This window comes from Myxine glutinosa, chromosome 12, assembly GCF_964187855.1.
Source record: "Myxine glutinosa chromosome 12, kmMyxGlut1.1, whole genome shotgun sequence".
Lineage (NCBI taxonomy): Eukaryota > Metazoa > Chordata > Myxini > Myxiniformes > Myxinidae > Myxine > Myxine glutinosa.
Window position 1 is genome coordinate 55,199,096 of NC_136272.1, and position 23,171 is coordinate 55,222,266.

At 39.6% G+C, this 23,171-nt stretch overlaps 1 protein-coding gene across 1 annotated transcript in view; it reads right to left on the reverse strand.

Annotated features, from left to right (window-relative positions):
* LOC137437230 (uncharacterized) overlaps window positions 1-23,171 on the reverse strand; it is a 215,618-nt gene that overhangs the window by 23,857 nt on the left and 168,590 nt on the right. The window contains exon 16 of the mRNA XM_078766265.1: window positions 552-625. Coding sequence (XP_078622391.1) covers window positions 552-625 — 74 coding nt within the window. The remainder of the gene's footprint in view (window positions 1-551; window positions 626-23,171) is intronic.

Genomic DNA, 23,171 nt, shown 5'->3' on the forward strand with positions numbered 1-23,171 from the left:
ACTCCAGCTACAAACGCTGATGTACTTTACTCGGGGGTACAAATACAAATAAAACTTTGGCTGGGGGTAACATAAGCGATGTGGCCGCGGCCTCATTCGGTGGTGCGGGGGACCGGGAGAGAGGCGTAAATTCTCTTTGTAAATGTGTACCGTGTAGCACCACCTGGTTATGGTGGCAGGAGGGTATTATAATTTCCTTTTTTACCTGGGCAACACTGAGGTCATGAAGCAGTCTTTGCATGGGAAAAAATTGCTCCTTCCCTTCCCCCTCTCCCCCCAAAACGAAGGGGCCTGTCAAAGCACCCTCCCTCCCGCCCCCGCCCCCCTCCCGGCAACGCCGGGTACTCCTGCTAGTTAACAATAAGTAAAGACACCAATATAACATCATGTAAACAGCATCATAATAAGTAAAGACACCTTTATAAAGCCCATCATCATCATCATCATCATGAACATCGTCATGTATATCGAGCTTTGCAATTGTCGAAACAAAATCATCTGACGTTCCAATGCTTTTGGCAATAACATCTATCGGGTTAATAATGTCTTACTTGGTTTGCATTCAATTGTCCTGACTCATCATTTGTCCAACTTGATAACAGATTGCCTGTTATATTTGTCATTCCTGAAAAGAAAGAAATGTGAAGAATTCTCATGAATGAAGACAAAGTAACAGAAAGTAAAAATGCACACCCAACATACAGTAATTACAGAAAAAAGCACAACAGTAGTTCTTTGCTTGAATTAGCAACTACTTTGTCATCACCTGACTCCACTATCAATATCCCAATATTCCCGTATTAATTTTCTGTTACCAAAATCTTACCATTTGTTACCATTTGCTTGTAAAGTTTTAATGTAATATAAACCATGAGAACTTATGATATACATTATATATCAATTTTAAAGATTTCTGTGATATAAACCATGAGAACTTATGATATACATTATATATCAATTTTAAAGATTTCTGTGATATAAACCATAAGAACTTATGATATACATTATATATCAATTTTAAAGATTTCTGTGATATAAACCATAAGAACTTATGATATACATTATATATCAATTTTAAAGATTTCTGTGATATAAACCATAAGAACTTATGATATACATTATATATCAATTTTAAAGATTTCTGTGATATAAACCATAAGAACTTATGATATACATTATATATCAATTTTAAAGATTTCTGTGATATAAACCATAAGAACTTATGATATACATTATATATCAATTTTAAAGATTTCTGTGATATAAACCATAAGAACTTATGATATACATTATATATCAATTTTAAAGATTTCTGTGATATAAACCATAAGAACTTATGATATACATTATATATCAATTTTAAAGATTTCTGTGATATAAACCATAAGAACTTATGATATACATTATATATCAATTTTAAAGATTTCTGTGATATAAACCATAAGAACTTGTGATATACATTATATATCAATTTTAAAGATTTCTGTGATATAAACCATAAGAACTTGTGATATACATTATATATCAATTTTAAAGATTTCTGTGATATAAACCATAAGAACTTATGATATACATTATATATCAATTTTAAAGATTTCTGTGATATAAACCATAAGAACTTATGATATACATTATATATCAATTTTAAAGATTTCTGTGATATAAACCATAAGAACTTGTGATATACATTATATATCAATTTTAAAGATTTCTGTGATCTTACTATAATTCACCAAATGTCCGTCTGTCTGTCTGTTCGAATGTACCGTAAAAACTGCTGAACCGATCGCAAAGATATTTTGTGTGGGTAATCCTGGGATCTCCAGGAGTAAAATAGGCTATTTCGTTTTCCCAATATCAGCTTTGGTCTCCAGCATTCTCAGGTTTGGACTCCCGCATAACATTCGCGTTCGCATAATGTTCATTGTGACGATGTTCTCATTGTGACGATGTTGTGACGATGTATGTGTTCACGGTAGTGTTTGACGTGAGGGTGTGAACGTAATTTCGTAATGTTTTTCGTTTCGTAATCCTTTAATGAATGTTTAATGTTTAATGAACGTTTAATGTTTGGTGAACGTTTAATGCCCTTCGATGTCCGGGACCGCAAGCACTCTACACTGGATGGGCCAGCTTGTACCTTGCCCTTTGCCGTCAGGCTCGGGTAAACCGCTGAGCCCCATCCGTGATAGGGACTGGGGCTTGAGACAGTGTCCCACGAACGAGGAATTCCCAGTAAGCGCGAGTCATCAGCTCGCGTTGATCAAGTCCCTGCCCTTTGAACACACCGCCTGTCACCGCACAAACATCACAATGAAACACAATCACAATTCACATATTCATGCAATTCGAGAAAAGGAACTTTTATGAGCAATGTCGTCTATCCTGAAGTTCTAAGCTAAAGAAGAGGTACAAAATAATTCAATTATTTTCCCTAAAGAGAAGCGTACAGTTGATATCATGATTTGAAACACGATGGAATAATATTTACCGATATGAACAGTGATGTGGCTTTTATTGAAATTCTAAAGATACTGTTTTGATTTTGATGATTTACGTGCGATATGATTTGATGGATGTTTATATGAATCGTTTAAAGTAAAAAAAATTCTGCCTTCAATTTCTGATATTTTGCCTTTTCATTTCAGCTTCCCAATTGAAGGCCTGTCCGTAGGGCGGGTACCGTTGCTAGTATAAACAATGCGAACTTACAATATACATTATATATCAATTTTAAAGATTTCTGTGATATAAACAATGTGAACTTACAATATACATTATATATCGATTTTAATGTTTTACTGTAATATAAACCACGTGAACTTACAATATACATTATATATCGATTTTAATGTTTTACTGTAATATAAACCACGTGAACTTACAATATACATTATATATCAATTTTAATGTTTTACTGTAATATAAACCACGTGAACTTACAATATACATTATATATCAATTTTAATGTTTTACTGTAATACAAACCATGTGAACTTCCAATATACATCTATCTATAATTCCAGCAATCTCTGTGTGTGTGTGTGTGTGTGTGTCTGTGTGTGTGTGTGTGTGTGTGTGTCTGTGTGTGTGTGTTTGTTTGTCTGTGACCGCTGTTTCTCGACAACCACGGGTCCGATATACTTGAAACTTGCCAGGTATATTGCTGGGGACCCGAGGATGTGTCTTTTCAAGGTTTGAAATTAATCGCAGAAGTAGTTACCGAGCTATGTCCAAAAAACGATTCAACCAATCAGAGAGCAGCGAGCTATCACGTGTGCCGAACGTGGCGAACAGACTCTGCCTCGGATGGCACATTTGAGAGCGTATTCATTTATTTCCCGTCGGCAAACTATGTTGGCGCTATGTTGGCGTTAAACGATGTTTTAAAACTAATTAAAACTAATTTGCGATTCTTTCGCTTTCCTGCGATATGCGACCTTCCGGACAGTCAAATGAGGACGTCACTTCCGGACTTACGGATAGTCATAGTGACGCTGAACTGATGCTGAACGTGGCGAGCAGACACTGCCTTGGACGGCACATTTGAGAGCGTATTCATTTATTTGACGTTGCAATCTGTGTTGATTGTTGTAAGGTACGATCGATTGTAGTACATACATATTTATATTTTGTACATATTCATTACGGGCACGTCACGGGTACGGGTACGGTACGGGTACGGTACCGGGTACGGTACGGTTACGGGTACGCCACGTACGGGCACGTCCTAGTTATATATCAATTTTAAAGATTTCTGTGATATAAACAATGTGAACTTACAATATACATTATATATCAATTTTAAAGATTTCTGTGATATAAAGCATGTGAACTTACAATATACATTATATATCAATTTTAAAGATTTCTGTGATATAAACAATGTGAACTTACAATGTACATTATATATCAATTTTAATGTTTTACTGTGATATAAACCATGTGAACTTACAATATACATTATATATCAATTTAAAAGATTTCTGTGATATAAAGCATGTGAACCTACAATATACATTATATATCAATTTTAAAGATTTCTGTGATATAAAGCATGTGAACTTACAATATACATTATATATCAATTTTAAAGATTTCTGTGATATAAACAATGTGAACTTACAATATACATTATATATCAATTTTAATGTTTTACTGTGATATAAACCATGTGAACTTACAATATACATTATATTGTGGCGTGTGGTGGACACGAAGTGCGGTGCATCGGGGAAAGCCTCGGGAGCCTCGGGAGCCTCGGGAGCGGCAACCGCGCCAAGACTCGCCTGCGTGTCCAAAGCCGCATCGTATTTGTCGGCCTCGGCAGCGAGCACACGGGGTTCCGTTAACGCGGAACCAGCCAAAGCGAGGCGGACTCGTGCTGGCAGCTGGCGTCGAAATAACGTCCGGAATAGAGCGTTCGGGGTTTCGTCGCCCATGAGCGCCAGCATATGGTCCATACGGACTGACGGTCGCGTGTCCCCGATCTCGGGGAGGTCCAAGAGGCGATCGGCCCGTTCGTCCACCGTAAGGCCGAACGTGGCGAGGAGGAGACGCTTGACCGCCTCGTACTTGCCGTCGGCAGGTGGATCCCTTAGGACCGATACGACGCGGGTGGCCGCGCCGGGCCCGAGGGCGGCTACCACGTGGCAGTACATGGTCTTGTCCACCATGATGCCTCGAAGTCGGAACTGGGCTTCCACCTGCAGGAACCAAACTTCGGCTTGTGACTCCCAGAATTCGGGGAGCTTGATGGAGACCGCGTTGGTAGCCATTGTTGCGGCGGTTTCGGGTAGTCAGCGACGGCTGGCTCGAATGTCGGAGGTCACCAATGAAGCACGCGGTGCTACGCGCGCGACTTGCTACCAAGGAGGAAGCGGACAACGCGGTAAGTTTAATGTTCTTTATTCAAAGAGGTCACTGTAGCACTGGCCCGCTCCGGGCTGCGCGCCCGGTGTATATCCTGAGGCCACGCCTACCACTCAGGCGTGGCCGCCACCCACTTGGTGCGCGGAATGATGTCACCATGCCAGTGGGCTTTCGTGTCCGCCACAATATATCAATTTTAAAGATTTCTGTGATATAAAGCATGTGAACTTACAATATACATTATATATCAATTTTAAAGATCTCTGTGATATAAACAATGTGAACTTCCAATATACATTATATATAAATTTTAATGTTTTACTGTGATATAAACAATGTGAACTTAGAATATACATTATATATCAATTTTAAAGATTTCTGTGATATAAAGCATGTGAACTTACAACATACATTACATATCAATTTTAAAGATTTCTGTGATATAAACCACGTGAACTTATGATATACATTAAATATCAATTTTAAAGATTTCTGTGATATAAACCACGTGAACTTATGATATACATTAAATATCAATTTTAAAGATTTCTGTGATATAAACCATGTGAACTTACAATAGACATTATATATCAATTTTAAAGATTTCTGTGATATAAAGCATGTGAACTTACAACATACATTACATATCAATTTTAAAGATTTCTTTGATATAAACCACGTGAACTTATGATATACATTAAATATCAATTTTAAAGATTTCTGTGATAGAAACCACGTGAACTTATGATATACATTATATATCAATTTTAAAGATTTCTGTGATATAAACAATGTGAACTTACAATACACATTATATATCAATTTTAAAGATTTCTGTGATACAAACCATGTGAACTTACAATATACAGTCATGTGAAAAAGTAAGGACACCCCATGTAAAGTTTTGACTTTTTCAACATATTTCAACATACAGCTGTTTGATCTTCATTTCAACAATATCGATAGATAAAGGTGATATAATATAACAAATATCATGAAACATTTACATTTTATAGTCCATTGTATAATTTAAATAAACATAAATGCAAATTTCGCATGTGGAAAAAGTAAGTACACCCTTGGCTCGAATAGGTGGTATTGCCCCCTTTGGCAGAAACGACCTCAAGTAGGCGTTTCTTATAACTGTCTACCAGTCTCTGACATCGACTGGGAGAAATTTTTGCCCACTCCTCCTTTCAGCTGTGCGATGTTTGAGGGGTTTCTTGCATGCACAGCTTGTTTGAAATCCCCCCACAACATCTCGATTGGATTTAGATCCGGGCTTTGACTTGGCCATTCCAGAACCCTCCATTTCTTTCTTTTGAGCCATTCCTTGGGGGATTTACTGGTGTGTTTAGGGTCATTGTCATGTTGCAAGGTCCACTTTCGGTTGCGCTTCAACTTTCTGACAGATGGCCTCACATTGTCCTCAAGCACTCTCTGGTACAATGAAGAATTCATTGTGGATTCTATGATGGTGAGCTGCCCAGGCCCTGATGCAGCAAAGCTGCCCTAAACCATAATATTTCCACCACCATGCTTTGCAGTTGGTATCAGTTTCTTGTGGTCAAATGCTGTCTTTGGTTTTCACCAAACATGTCTTCTGGTACTGTGGCTAAATAGCTCTACCTTTGACTCATCTGTCCAGAGCACATTGTTCCAGAAGTGATGGTCTTTGCCAAGGTGTTCATTGGCAAACTTTAGTGTTGCCATGATGTTCTTTCTGGACAGCAAAGGTTTCCTCCTGGCACACCTCCCATGCAGATCAAATTTGTGCAGCCTCTTTCTAATGGTAGACTCGTGCACTTTGACATCAACAGTGGCAAGAGCTACCTGTAGGTCCCGTGATGACATTCTGGGGTTCTTCGAGACTTCTTTCAGCATCTTGCAGTCTGCTCTCGAGCTCAACTTGCTGTGGCGGCCTGGCCTGAACAAGTTGGCAGTTGTTTGGAACCTTCTCCACTTGTAGATGATCTTCCGGACAGTCGAATGATTGATTTCAAATTGTTTGGAGATCTTTTTAAATCCCTTCCCAGACTCGTAGGCATCTATAACCTTCTTTCTGAAGGCCTCAGAGAGCTCTTTTTATCTCGGCATGGTAACGCCGCACACTTCATCAACAAAGAGCAAACCAAACTAAATGTCTGAGGTTTAGATAAGACAGGTTCCTCCAAGATCCTCTCTAACGATGTTCTAATCATTTGCACCTGAGCTGGTGCACCTGATTCTAATATTAGGTATTTGAAGTAGTGATAAATGTTGGGGTGTACTTACTTTTTCCACATGCGAAATTTGCATTTATGTTTATTTAAATTATACAATGGACAACAAAATGTAAATGTTTCATGATATTTGTTATATTATATCACCTTTATCTATCAACATTGTTGAAATGAAGATCAAATAGCTGTATGTTGAAATATGTTGAAAAAGTCAAAATTTTCCATGGGGTGTACTTACTTTTTCACGTGACTGTACATGATATATCAATTTTAATGTTTTACTGTGATATAAACAATGTGAACTTAGAATATACATTATATATCAATTTTAAAGATTTCTGTGATATAAAGCATGTGAACTTACAACATACATTACATATCAATTTTAAAGATTTCTGTGATATAAACCACGTGAACTTATGATATACATTAAATATCAATTTTAAAGATTTCTGTGATATAAACCACGTGAACTTATGATATACATTAAATATCAATTTTAAAGATTTCTGTGATATAAACCATGTGAACTTACAATATACATTATATATCAATTTTAAAGATTTCTGTGATATAAAGCATGTGAACTTACAACATACATTACATATCAATTTTAAAGATTTCTTTGATATTGTTGCGAATATGGAATTTGGCCTCCATATCCGCTTGTAAATATTCCCCTATTTTCTCCAATACTCCCCAACTTTCCCCAATCCCCCATTCCCTAGTCCCATTGCATGTAAATAACAATCAGTAGAGCCGACCTTCCCCTTATTCCCCCATTAAATGTCGTGCCCAGGTCCACCGCACCACACGTAGACAACTTTCGGACATCTTCCTAGTTATTCTTAATCTATGTCAGTTAAGGCCTCGTTTCCATTAATTATGACTCTTCGTTGCACCAGAATGTGATTATATGGCATCAGTAGTGAGTTTAGGACCTTTCCCATACCTCCTCCCATCTTCTTCCCCAAACAACAACAATAACAACAACTACAACAACAACTACAACAACAATTACAACTACAACTACGACTACAACAACAGAGGGGCGGGGAGTGTGCGTCCTCACACCGGCTCGGTTACCCGCCATGACCATGCGCTCCACGGCGTTACCCCGAAGGGGCTGGCTGTCAGCTCCTCGTCAGGGGCGGAGCCAGTAACCCCCCCACGCACCCAATGAGAAGCAACGTGCCGATTCCATCTGGGGCGGAGCTAACGAGCCGAGGGCGTGTCACTCCCCGCCGGATATACGCGGCCCCGCGCCGGATGTGACGTCAGATGCGCCTCAGCTTGGAGAGAGAAGCCACCGCCACCCCCAGCGCGACGATACCTCCCCGCATCTTCGGACCGGACCGTACTGTACCCTGCCCCGAGCCCAGGAGGACCTGGAGCCATCGATACCTGCCTTTCCTAGCCATCAAACCCCCGTGTGAGTCAGCCGTTGTCCCGTTTGTCTGTCGTCTGTCCGGGGTTAATATAAGAGTGTGTCTAAGTGCCTGTCTTTCTGTGATTATACTTCTAGCCCCTGTAATCTGACCTTTCCGTACGAATATAATCTCCTCCGGAGGTCTTGAGAATCGAAACCTTGGTGTCGTATTGTGTTATTGTAATCCAGCCGGGTGTCTTCTTTTTCTTATTGAGCCAGCATCGCGCGACTAGTCAACGTTCGGGCACAATCGGGTAACTTGTGCAGACGTGGTCATACCATAAAACCGCTCGGTAAATAACATCCAAGCCACGTCTGTAACAATATAAACCACGTGAACTTATGATATACATTAAATATCAATTTTAAAGATTTCTGTGATATAAACCACGTGAACTTATGAGATACATTATATATCAATTTTAAAGATTTCTGTGATATAAACCATGTGAACTTGCAATATAAATTATATATCAATTTTAAAGATTTCTGTGATATAAAGCATGTGAACTTACAACATACATTACATATCAATTTTAAAGATTTCTTTGATATAAACCACGTGAACTTATGATATACATTAAATATCAATTTTAAAGATTTCTGTGATATAAACCACGTGAACTTATGATATACATTATATATCAATTTTAAAGATTTCTGTGATATAAACCATGTGAACTTACAATATACATTATACATCAATTTTAAAGATTTCTGTGATATAAACAATGTGAACTTACAATGTACATTATATATCAATTTTAAAGATTTGTGTGATACAAACCATGTGAACTTACAATATACAGTCATGTGAAAAAGTAAGGACACCCCATGTAAAGTTTTGACTTTTTCAACATATTTCAACATACAGCTATTTGATCTTCATTTCAACAATATCGATAGATAAAGGTGATATAATATAACAAATATCATGAAACATTTACATTTTATAGTCCATTGTATAATTTAAATAAACATAAATGCAAATTTCGCATGTGGAAAAAGTAAGTACACCGTTGGCTCGAATAGGTGGTATTGCCCCCTTTGGCAGAAACAACCTCAAGTAGGCGTTTCTTATAACTGTCTACCAGTCTCTGACATCGACTAGGAGAAATTTTTGCCCACTCCTCCTTTCAGCTGTGCGATGTTTGAGGGGTTTCTTGCATGCACAGCTTGTTTGAAATCCCCCCACAACATCTCGATTGGATTTAGATCCGGGCTTTGACTTGGCCATTCCAGAACCCTCCATTTCTTTCTTTTGAGCCATTCCTTGGGGGATTTACTGGTGTGTTTAGGGTCATTGTCATGTTGCAAGGTCCACTTTCGGTTGCGCTTCAACTTTCCGACAGATGGCCTCACATTTTCCTCAAGCACTCTCTGGTACAATGAAGAATTCATTGTGGATTCTATGATGGTGAGCTGCCCAGGCCCTGATGCAGCAAAGCTGCCCTAAACCATAATATTTCCACCACCATGCTTTGCAGTTGGTATCAGTTTCTTATGGTCAAATGCTGTCTTTGGTTTTCACCAAACATGTCTTCTGGTACTGTGGCTAAATAGCTCTACCTTTGACTCATCTGTCCAGAGCACATTGTTCCAGAAGTGATGGTCTTTGCCGAGGTGTTCATTGGCAAACTTTAGTGTTGCCATGATGTTATTTCTGGACAGCAAAGGTTTCCTCCTGGCACACCTCCCATGCAGATCAAATTTGTGCAGCCTCTTTCTAATGGTAGACTCGTGCACTTTGACATCAACAGTGGCAAGAGCTACCTGTAGGTCCCGTGATGACATTCTGGGGTTCTTCGAGACTTCTTTCAGCATCTTGCAGTCTGCTCTCGAGCTCAACTTGCTGGGGCGGCCTGGCCTGAACAAGTTGGCAGTTGTTTGGAACCTTCTCCACTTGTAGATGATCTTCCGGACAGTCGAATGATTGATTTCAAATTGTTTGGAGATCTTTTTAAATCCCTTCCCAGACTCGTAGGCATCTATAACCTTCTTTCTGAAGGCCTCAGAGAGCTCTTTTTATCTCGGCATGGTAACGCCGCACACTTCATCATCAAAGAGCAAACCAAACTAAATGTCTGAGGTTTAAATAAGACAGGTTCCTCCAAGATCCTCTCTAACGATGTTCTAATCATTTGCACCTGAGCTGGTGCACCTGATTCTAATATTAGGTATTTGAAGTAGTGATAAATGTTGGGGTGTACTTACTTTTTCCACATGCAAAATTTGCATTTATGTTTATTTAAATTATACAATGGACTACAAAATGTAAATGTTTCATGATATTTGTTATATTATATCACCTTTATCTATCAACATTGTTGAAATGAAGATCAAATAGCTGTATGTTGAAATATGTTGAAAAAGTCAAAATTTTCCATGGGGTGTACTTACTTTTTCAAGTGACTGTACATGATATATCAATTTTAAAGATTTCTGTGATATAAACCATGTGAACTTACAATATACATTATACATCAATTTTAAAGATTTCTGTGATATAAACCATGTGAACTTACAATATACATTATATTTCAATTTTAAAGCTTTCTGTGATATAAACCATGTGAACTTACAATGTGCATTATCTATCAATTTTAAAGATTTCTGTGATATAAACCATGTGAACTTACAATATACATTATATATCAATTTTAAAGATTTCTGTGATATAAACTATGTGAACTTACAATATACATTATATATCAATTTTAAAGATTTCTGTGATATAAACCATGTGAACTTACAATATACATTATATATCAATTTTAAAGATTTCTGTGATATAAACAATGTGAACTTATGATATACATTATATATCAATTTTAAAGTTTTACTGTGATATAAACAATGTGAACTTACAACATACATTATATATCAATTTTAAAGATTTCTGTGATATAAACAATGTGAACTTACAATATACATTATATATCAATTTTAAAGTTTTACTGTGATATAAACTATGTGAACTTACAATATACATAATATATCAATTTTAAAGATTTCTGTGATATAAACCATGTGAACTTACAATATACATTATATATCAATTTTAAAGATTTCTGTGATATAAACAATGTGAACTTAGAATATACATTATATATCAATTTTAAAATTTTCTGTGATATAAACCATGTGAACTTACAATATACATTATATATCAATTTTAAAGTTTTACTGTGATATAAACAATGTGAACTTACAATATACATTATATATCAATTTTAAAGTTTTACTGTGATATAAACAATGTGAACTTACAATATACATTATATATCAATTTTAAAGATTTCTGTGATATAAACCATGTGAACTTAGAATATACATTACATATCAATTTTAAAGATTTCTGTGATATAAACCATGTCAACTTACAATATACATTATATATCAATTTTAAAGATTTCTGTGATATAAACCATGTGAACTTACAATATACATTATATATCAATTTTAAAGTTTTACTGTGATATAAACTATGTGAACTTACAATATACATTATATATCAATTTTAAAGATTTCTGTGATATAAACAATGTGAACTTACAATATACATTATATATCAATTTTAAAGATTTCTGTGATATAAACAATGTGAATTTACAATATACATTACATTGCAATTTTAATGTTTTACTGTGATATAAACTATGTGAACTTACAATATACATTATATATCAATTTTAAAGATTTCTGTGATATAAACCATGTGAACTTACAATATACATTATATATCAATTTTAAAGTTTTACTGTGATATAAACTATGTGAACTTACAATATACATTATATATCAATTTTAAAGATTTCTGTGATATAAACAATGTGAACTTACAATATACATTATATATCAATTTTAAAGATTTCTGTGATATAAACAATGTGAATTTACAATATACATTACATTGCAATTTTAATGTTTTACTGTGATATAAACTATGTGAACTTACAATATACATTATATATCAATTTTAAAGATTTCTGTGATATAAACCATGTGAACTTACAATATACATTATATATCAATTTTAAAGTTTTACTGTGATATAAACTATGTGAACTTACAATATACATTATATATCAATTTTAAAGATTTCTGTGATATAAACCATGTGAACTTACAATATACATTATATATCAATTTTAAAGATTTCTGTGATATAAACAATGTGAACTTACAATATACATTATATATCAATTTTAAAGATTTCTGTGATATAAACAATGTGAATTTACAATGTACATTATATATCAATTTTAAAGATTTCTGTGATATAAACAATGTGAATTTACAATATACATTACATTGCAATTTTAATGTTTTACTGTGATATAAACAATGTGAATTTACAATGTACATTATATATCAATTTTAAAGATTTCTGTGATATAAACAATGTGAACTTACAATGTACATTATATATCAATTTTAAAGATTTCTGTGATATAAACAATGTGAACTTACAATGTACATTATATATCAATTTTAAAGTTTTACTGTGATATAAACAATGTGAACTTACAATATACATTATATATCAATTTTAAAGTTTTACTGTGATATAAACAATGTGAACTTACAATATACATTATATATCAATTTTAAAGTTTTACTGTGATATAAACCATGTGAACTTACAATATACATTATATATCAATTTTAAAGATTTCTGTGATATAAACTATGTAAATTTACAAGATACATTTCAAATCAATTTTAAAGATTTCTGTGATATAAACAATGTGAATTTACAATATACATTACATATCAATTTTAAAGATTTCTGTGATATAAACAATGTGAATTTACAATATACATTACATTGCAATTTTAATGTTTTACTGTGATATAAACAATGTGAACTTACAATATACATTATATATCAATTTTAAAGTTTTACTGTGATATAAACTATGTGAACTTACAATATACATAATATATCAATTTTAAAGATTTCTGTGATATAAACCATGTGAACTTACAATATACATTATATATCAATTTTAAAGATTTCTGTGATATAAACAATGTGAACTTAGAATATACATTATATATCAATTTTAAAATTTTCTGTGATATAAACAATGTGAACTTACAACATACATTATATATCTATTTTAAAGTTTTACTGTGATATAAACAATGTGAACTTACAATATACATTATATATCAATTTTAAAGTTTTACTGTGATATAAACAATGTGAACTTACAATATACATTATATATCAATTTTAAAGATTTCTGTGATATAAACCATGTGAACTTAGAATATACATTACATATCAATTTTAAAGATTTCTGTGATATAAACCATGTGAACTTACAATATACATTATATATCAATTTTAAAGATTTCTGTGATATAAACCATGTGAACTTACAATATACATTATATATCAATTTTAAAGTTTTACTGTGATATAAACTATGTGAACTTACAATATACATTATATATCAATTTTAAAGATTTCTGTGATATAAACAATGTGAATTTACAATGTACATTATATATCAATTTTAAAGATTTCTGTGATATAAACAATGTGAACTTACAACATACATTATATATCAATTTTAAAGATTTCTGTGATATAAACAATGTGAATTTACAATGTACATTATATATCAATTTTAAAGTTTTACTGTGATATAAACAATGTGAACTTACAATATACATTATATATCAATTTTAAAGTTTTACTGTGATATAAACAATGTGAACTTACAACATACATTATATATCAATTTTAAAGATTTCTGTGATATAAACAATGTGAATTTACAATGTACATTATATATCAATTTTAAAGTTTTACTGTGATATAAACAATGTGAACTTACAATATACATTATATATCAATTTTAAAGTTTTACTGTGATATAAACAATGTGAACTTACAACATACATTATATATCAATTTTAAAGATTTCTGTGATATAAACAATGTGAATTTACAATGTACATTATATATCAATTTTAAAGATTTCTGTGATATAAACAATGTGAACTTACAATGTACATTATATATCAATTTTAAAGTTTTACTGTGATATAAACAATGTGAACTTACAATATACATTATATATCAATTTTAAAGTTTTACTGTGATATAAACAATGTGAACTTACAACATACATTATATATCAATTTTAAAGTTTTACTGTGATATAAACTATGTGAACTTACAACATACATTATATATCAATTTTAAAGATTTCTGTGATATAAACCATGTGAACTTACAATATACATTATATATCAATTTTAAAGATTTCTGTGATATAAACAATGTGAACTTACAACATACATTATATATCAATTTTAAAGATTTCTGTGATATAAACAATGTGAACTTACAATATACATTATATATCAATTTTAAAGATTTCTGTGATATAAACGATGTGAACTTACAATATACATTATATATCAATTTTAAAGATTTCTGTGATATAAACCATGTGAACTTACAATATACATTATATATCAATTTTAAAGATTTCTGTGATATAAACAATGTGAACTTACAACATACATTATATATCAATTTTAATGTTTTACTGTGATATAAACTATGTGAACTTACAACATATATCATGTATCAATTTTAAAGATTTCTGTGATATAAACTCTGTGAACTTACAATATACATTATATATCAATTTTAAAGATTTCTGTGATATTGTTGCGGATATGGGATTTGGCCTCCATATCCGCTTGTAAATATTCCCCTATTTCCCCAATACTCCCCAACTATCCCCAATCCCCCATTCCCTAGTCCCATTGTCTGTAAACAACACTCTGTAGAACCGACCTTCCCCTTTTTCCCCCATTAAATGTCGTGCCCAGGTCCACCGCATCTCACGTAGACAACTTTCGGACATCTTGCTAGTTATTCTTAGTCTATGTCAGTTAAGGACTCGTTTCCATTAATTCTGACTCTTCGTTGCACCAGAATGTGATTGTATGGCACCAGTAGTGAGTTTAGGACCTCCCCATACCTCCTCCCATCTTCCCCATGAAACAACAACAACAACAACTACCACAACAGCGCGCGGGGAGTGTGCGTCCTCACTCCGGCTCGGTTAGCCGCCATTGCCCATGTGCGCCGACGGGGTTGCCACGAAGGGGCTGCCTGTCGGCCCCTCGTCAAGGGCGGAGCCCGGTAACCCCCCGCACCCAATAAGAAGCAACGGGCCGATTCCATCTGGGGCGGAGCTAACGAGCCGAGGGCGTGTCACTCCCCGCCGGATATACGCAGCCACTTACCGGACGTGACGTGAGATGCGCCTCAGCCACGAAGGAGAAACAGACGCCACCTCCAGCGCGACGAGACCTCCCGCATCTCTGGACCGGACCGGGTCGATTCTGCCCCTGCGCCAAGGTGCACCTTGAGCCTCGACAACCTGCCCTTCCTTGCCATCAATCCCCGTGTGAGTCAGTCTTGTCCTGTTTATCTGTGGTCTGTCGGGGTTACTATAAGACCGTGATTAAGTGCCTACCTTCCTATGCTGTCTCTCTTGTCCTTGTAATCTAACGTTCCGAAATATTATAACCTCCTCCGGAGGTCTTGAGAACTGTACCCCTGGTGTCGTGTCATTTAAACCCAGCCGTGTGTCCTTTCCTTAATTGATTTAGCGTAGCGCGACTCGGCCAACGTTCGAGTATAATCGGGTAAACTGTGCAGACGCGGTCATACCAAACTGCTCGGTAAACCAACATCCACAACCGCGTCTGTAACATTTGGTGTCGAGGAGTTGGATTCGGACCTGGGACTAAATTTGTTAGGCCCAAATTTTGGAACACCAATTGTACCATTAGGGTAACAATTGGTGTTGGGAAGTGGAATTCGATCCGGAGCGCGTTTCACGCGCTCGAAATTATAACGGCGAAATTTGATTTTGTTTTACGAAAATAAAAACCCGAATTTTGAAAGTCGCGCTATGGCAGACCAAGACGGCTGGGTTCCGGTAGAGGAGAGTGAGGCAGGGTCGATCCAGGACCAAATTGAGGGACATGAGGAGAGCGAAGCAGTGAGGGTAGCAGACGCACGAAATGGCGCCTCGCACATGGCCACGGCGACCACGCCTGCGACCGTGGTAGCGCCGCTGGTGGATTCGAACCTTTTCCTCCTGCAAATGAGGGCCCTTATAGACCAAATTGGAGGTTTGAGAAACCAAATGGGGGTAATGGGAAACCAAATGGGGGTAATGAGGGACGAAGCGAGGGGTACCAGTGAGGGGTTAGACAATAATTTTAAGGGATTAGACAAGAAATTTGGGAAGTTAGACAATAATTTTAAGGGATTAGACAAGAAATTTGGGAAGTTAGACGACAAATTTGAGGGGTTAGACAACGGGATAAAAGAGGTGAAAAATGGGTTAATGGGGGTAGAAAATAGAATGGCTGCCCAGGAGAATCAGATAGAGGGGGTGAAAAATGGGTTAATGGGGGTAGAAAATAGAATGGCTGCCCAGGAGAATCAGATAGAGGGAGTGAAAAATGCGTTAGAGGGGTTAGAAAACAGGATGGAAGGCAAATTGAGGGACATGAGGGACCAAGCGGAAAGGGAAGTTAAACAAATGGGGCAGCAGATAGAGGGGGTCAGAATGGGGGTAGAAACCAAACTGGATGCTCACAGGGAGGAAATGGAGCAGATGAGGGTGGCATCTGGGCAGGAGATGCAAGTGATGGGAGAAGAGATCAGAAGAGGAGTGAGTGAGGAGGTCGGAGGAGTGCGCGAGGAGGTGAGGCACTGTAAGGAGCACATGGAGAAGGAGGTGAGAAAGGGGACTGTAAAGTTACAAGGGGGCATAGAGGACCTGACGCAGGAGGTGGAACAGCTGACGGAGGGACAAAAAGAAGTAACGGAGCAGGTTCAAAGGAACACTGCGGTATTAGGAGGATTAAAAGCGACACAGAAAGAACTAAAAGATGACTTGATAGCGACGAAGAGGGAATGTCAGATGGTACGTGAGGGACTGACAACGAGGTTGGACGAGGTGATAGAGGTAATGGAGACGAAGGACCGGCAGGTGAGGACGCACATGGAAACGGTCAAGGTAGCCTTGGAGGACGAGCTTGAGGAGACGTACCGGGGAATAAAAGAGGTGAAACAGAAATTAGAAGAAGTGGAAGAAGGGGTGAGCGAAATTAAGAAGCGACGGAGAGAGGATAAGAAAGAGATAAAAGAGGAGATAAAAGAATTGGTCCAAAGTCTGTGTTTGGATCGTGATGATGTGCTCATTAACCGGATGAGGGATTCGCAGGTGATGGAGGAGAAGCGAAGAGGAAGAGGACCCGGTGTAAGTGGTGACCAATATGGTCGTGCGTATGATGCGCCAGGTGATTTAATAAGCTTGGGGGTCGAGATGGACCCGGGTGTTCGTGAGAGGCCATTGGTGAAGTGTGTGACCAAGGCTGGGAGTGGAATGAGTGTACCGAGGTGTGTAAGGAAAGGTACGAGGAGCATGGAAACGGCTGGATGTGTGAGCAAGGAACGGGCTGCGGGGTGTAAGCGTCCAGGTGAAGCATCGACGTTAAACTGGTTAGCGGTTAGAGCGACTTTTAGCCGAATCGGGCCCTCGGTGCGTGCTGGGCCTCGCTTTGAACGGCCGCGTCCGTGCTCCACTAGGCGGAGCGGGCGGCTGGATAGGAAGGGTCGTCATGGCGACCACTTTTTGTTGAGGCATACCGGCAGGTCGAGATCGGGCCATGGGATGGCTCCGTGCCGAGATGGTGCGTGGGGTCTCGGGCCGGGTAAGCCCCCGTCCCTGCACCGAATGCGGGACGTATCCAGCCGCTGGCACCAAACAACCTGCATGCATGGCTTGGCTGTACGCAGCCGAGCTTTAGAAGTAAATTGGCGCACCAAGAGGCATTAGTGCGTAGACTGGGTGATGAGGATAGTGTTTTGGCCCCAAAATTAGAGAAAAACAAAATTTGACGATTGGCAAAGGATTGGCAGTAGTGATTGGCAGATGATGGGTAGTGATTGGCAAATTTTTGATTTCTTGAAATTTGATGTGCAAAATTGGTAGTGAGCGATGGGCCCGGTGGGTAAGGGTGGCATCCCTGCCACCCTTCCCATGTGGGGCAAATGCGCTATAGTTTATGGGGTGTATGGCAGTGAAAACTAGCCCGGGTGGGTTAGGATATTGATAGGGCCCTAGAAGATGACATTAGGTAACGTTAAGATTAGTTAGTGACTGATACCTGTAGTGGGGACGCAGGTAGATTAGGGTGGATGATAATGACGTGGGAGCGCAATAGTTAAAGGGACGACTGGGAAGCGCAAGTTTCAGAAGGGAGTAGTTAGCTGAGATGATGCCGTGTGTGTGAGAATTGAACAGGTGTGATTGCACAGGTGTGCAACTGGACAGGTGTGTGGAGCAGTGTGTGAGTAGTGAGTGTTGTGGATCAGCGCGAATGCGCTTGGGGAGAGAAGGGTGCAGGCGGCACCAAGAATGAGAGCACAGGTGTGCAAGTACAGGTGTGTGGAGAGAGTTGGAGTAAGTGGTACGGAGTGGTGTGCATGGTGCGAAGGTGTGAATGGGGGAAGAGTGGACCCCTTTCACGAGTACCCGGGGCGGGTAGTGTAAGTGTTAGGTAGAGGGTATAGGTAAATTGTGGTTGGATATTGGCATTTGTGGTGCGGTTGCAGAATGGTATTGTGGATGGGTGCATTAGTGTTGTGGAAATGGCTGGGCGTGTACCCTGTTAGTGTGTGTAGTTGGTTGGGCACTCCACCACTGTGAGGATGTCGGCCAGGTGAGGCCGCAGGTGGGCTCTGGGAGCCGTTAGTGTCAATGGGGCCCGAGGATCCGGAGGACGGACCCGGGTAGCCCAGTGCCAGAGAGGGCACCGAGTGGGGAGAGCGCCAGAGGGCCTTCCCCAGGTAGTTAGGTTAGGGTAAGGAGCAGGTAAGCTCGGAGGCAACTGCAGTGGTGGAGGTGTGCAGGTGGGTAGACCTGCCGGGAGAGGTACACGCCACAGCCCAGAAATTGTGCGAGGGCACCGGGAGATGAATCGGGGGAGTGAGACCCCAAATTGAAAAGCACCACAGTTTGGTCAATGGGAATTGGTTTTTAGAACCCATAGTGTAAGAGGGCCAATGGTTTGGCAGGAGAAAGACCCCGGGTAATGTAAAGTTGTTAAAGTCATTTAGGAAATAGTTAGGATTGATGAACCTGTCGCACCATACGCAGCCACTTACCTGAGGTGATGATGATGACTCCACACCTGTGTTTTCTTTGTTCTGTGTGCAGGAAAGGAGAATTGCTGTTGGATTTGTGAGACGCATCACGACGTGGATGAGACATTGGGGTGATTCCATCTCTCCCTCCTTAGGAGGGGCTGATGATGAATTGGTGATGGCAAATTATGATGTTGAGTTGGAGATGGCAAATTTGATTGGTTAGGAGGGAGAGAAGACGAATTTGGTTTATGGGAGGAACGGGGAAGACAGTAGGGACGTTTGTTGATTTGTAAAGTAGATGTTTATGGGTAGTGTTGTGTTTTGTGGATACAGTAAGGGGTAAGGGAGGGGCAATGTAGGTTACCTGGTGGGGGGGGGGGCGTACGGTAGGAACGTACCTGTCTCACCTGGTTCCCATGTGCCCCTAGTGTGCATTACCTAATGTTGCGTGCACTTTTGCGCCCTTACCACCTTACTCACTTGTCTTCTTCTTTTGTCTCCCACCTCCGAGGATCTGGCTTTGGGGCAGAGAGAGAGAGGAGAGAGAGGTGCGGGCTCCGCAGTTGTGGGCCTGCACTTTCGCTGCTTGCTGCCGGGATCGATACACCATATGGACCGCAATTTTGGTGGCCACCCACAATGGACCGCAGTTTTTTTGCGGCCAAGCACCACCCGTGGATGGACCTATGGGTCAACGTGGCACCTATGCCATACAGGTGAACCACTAATAGTTGGCCACCAGACGGCCACAATCTAGAAATGGACGCGGTTGGCACCTTTCTTTATTTTTGAAAGAAGCCAGAAGGCCAAGTGCACCACACGAAGGCAAGACCAGCGGCAGAACATCGGCCGGCTGCGACACCACCGATGACGTTGAGCACTTTATTGGTGCACCGGATGGTGCTGACTGTATGAATATGGGGTGGTGCTTTTGGTGCTTGGAAGGGGTGCTCTGCACAGTATTAAAGGCCGTAAGGCCACAGAGCACTCGTGGGTTGGTGTATCGATGCTGGCATGCGTGCTCTCTCTATGCATAACATCTGCATGTGTTCCTCCAAAAACAGGTCCTGGATCGTAGTGTAAATATCAGCGTAGTCTTGTAAATAATGCTCCCTACCGGCTGTATGTTTCGTTTGCGAATTCTTTCCGCGATTCGGTTATCCTGTGGGTGTGTTTCTGTGAGGAGAAGGGTGCAACGTCGCAGGGGGACATATTTACTCATTTGTGAACATCTGTAAAACTGTCGCACTCAGGGTAGAGTTAATAGTAGAGGGAACTACATCTGAGTGCCACACTAAAGTAGGTAAAAATTTATCGGGTCGGGACGCCCCGAGGGTAGAGAAGGGTGCAATGTTGCGGATATGGGATTTGGCCTCCATATCCGCTTGTAAATATTCCCCTATTTCCCCAATACTCCCCAACTATCCCCAATCCCCCATTCCCTAGTCCCATTGTCTGTAAACAACACTCTGTAGAACCGACCTTCCCCTTTTTCCCCCATTAAATGTCGTGCCCAGGTCCACCGCATCTCACGTAGACAACTTTCGGACATCTTGCTAGTTATTCTTAGTCTATGTCAGTTAAGGACTCGTTTCCATTAATTCTGACTCTTCGTTGCACCAGAATGTGATTGTATGGCACCAGTAGTGAGTTTAGGACCTCCCCATACCTCCTCCCATCTTCCCCATGAAACAACAACAACAACAACTACCACAACAGTGCGCGGGGAGTGTGCGTCCTCACTCCGGCTCGGTTAGCCGCCATTGCCCATGTGCGCCGACGGGGTTACCACGAAGGGGCTGCCTGTCGGCCCCTCGTCAAGGGCGGAGCCCGGTAACCCCCCGCACCCAATAAGAAGCAACGGGCCGATTCCATCTGGGGCGGAGCTAACGAGCCGAGGGCGTGTCACTCCCCGCCGGATATACGCAGCCACTTACCGGACGTGACGTGAGATGCGCCTCAGCCACGAAGGAGAAACAGACGCCACCTCCAGCGCGACGAGACCTCCCGCATCTCTGGACCGGACCGGGTTGATTCTGCCCCTGCGCCAAGGTGCACCTTGAGCCTCGACTACCTGCCCTTCCTTGCCATCAATCCCCGTGTGAGTCAGTCTTGTCCTGTTTATCTGTGGTCTGTCGGGGTTACTATAAGACCGTGATTAAGTGCCTACCTTCCTATGCTGTCTCTCTTGTCCTTGTAATCTAACGTTCCGAAATATTATAACCTCCTCCGGAGGTCTTGAGAACTGTACCCCTGGTGTCGTGTCATTTAAACCCAGCCGTGTGTCCTTTCCTTAATTGATTTAGCGTAGCGCGACTCGGCCAACGTTCGAGTATAATCGGGTAAACTGTGCAGACGCGGTCATACCAAACTGCTCGGTAAACCAACATCCACAACCGCGTCTGTAACATTTGGTGTCGAGGAGTTGGATTCGGACCTGGGACTAAATTTGTTAGGCCCAAATTTTGGAACACCAATTGTACCATTAGGGTAACAATTGGTGTTGGGAAGTGGAATTCGATCCGGAGCGCGTTTCACGCGCTCGAAATTATAACGGCGAAATTTGATTTTGTTTTACGAAAATAAAAACCCGAATTTTGAAAGTCGCGCTATGGCAGACCAAGACGGCTGGGTTCCGGTAGAGGAGAGTGAGGCAGGGTCGATCCAGGACCAAATTGAGGGACATGAGGAGAGCGAAGCAGTGAGGGTAGCAGACGCACGAAATGGCGCCTCGCACATGGCCACGGCGACCACGCCTGCGACCGTGGTAGCGCCGCTGGTGGATTCGAACCTTTTCCTCCTGCAAATGAGGGCCCTTATAGACCAAATTGGAGGTTTGAGAAACCAAATGGGGGTAATGGGAAACCAAATGGGGGTAATGAGGGACGAAGCGAGGGGTACCAGTGAGGGGTTAGACAATAATTTTAAGGGATTAGACAAGAAATTTGGGAAGTTAGACAATAATTTTAAGGGATTAGACAAGAAATTTGGGAAGTTAGACGACAAATTTGAGGGGTTAGACAACGGGATAAAAGAGGTGAAAAATGGGTTAATGGGGGTAGAAAATAGAATGGCTGCCCAGGAGAATCAGATAGAGGGGGTGAAAAATGGGTTAATGGGGGTAGAAAATAGAATGGCTGCCCAGGAGAATCAGATAGAGGGAGTGAAAAATGCGTTAGAGGGGTTAGAAAACAGGATGGAAGGCAAATTGAGGGACATGAGGGACCAAGCGGAAAGGGAAGTTAAACAAATGGGGCAGCAGATAGAGGGGGTCAGAATGGGGGTAGAAACCAAACTGGATGCTCACAGGGAGGAAATGGAGCAGATGAGGGTGGCATCTGGGCAGGAGATGCAAGTGATGGGAGAAGAGATCAGAAGAGGAGTGAGTGAGGAGGTCGGAGGAGTGCGCGAGGAGGTGAGGCACTGTAAGGAGCACATG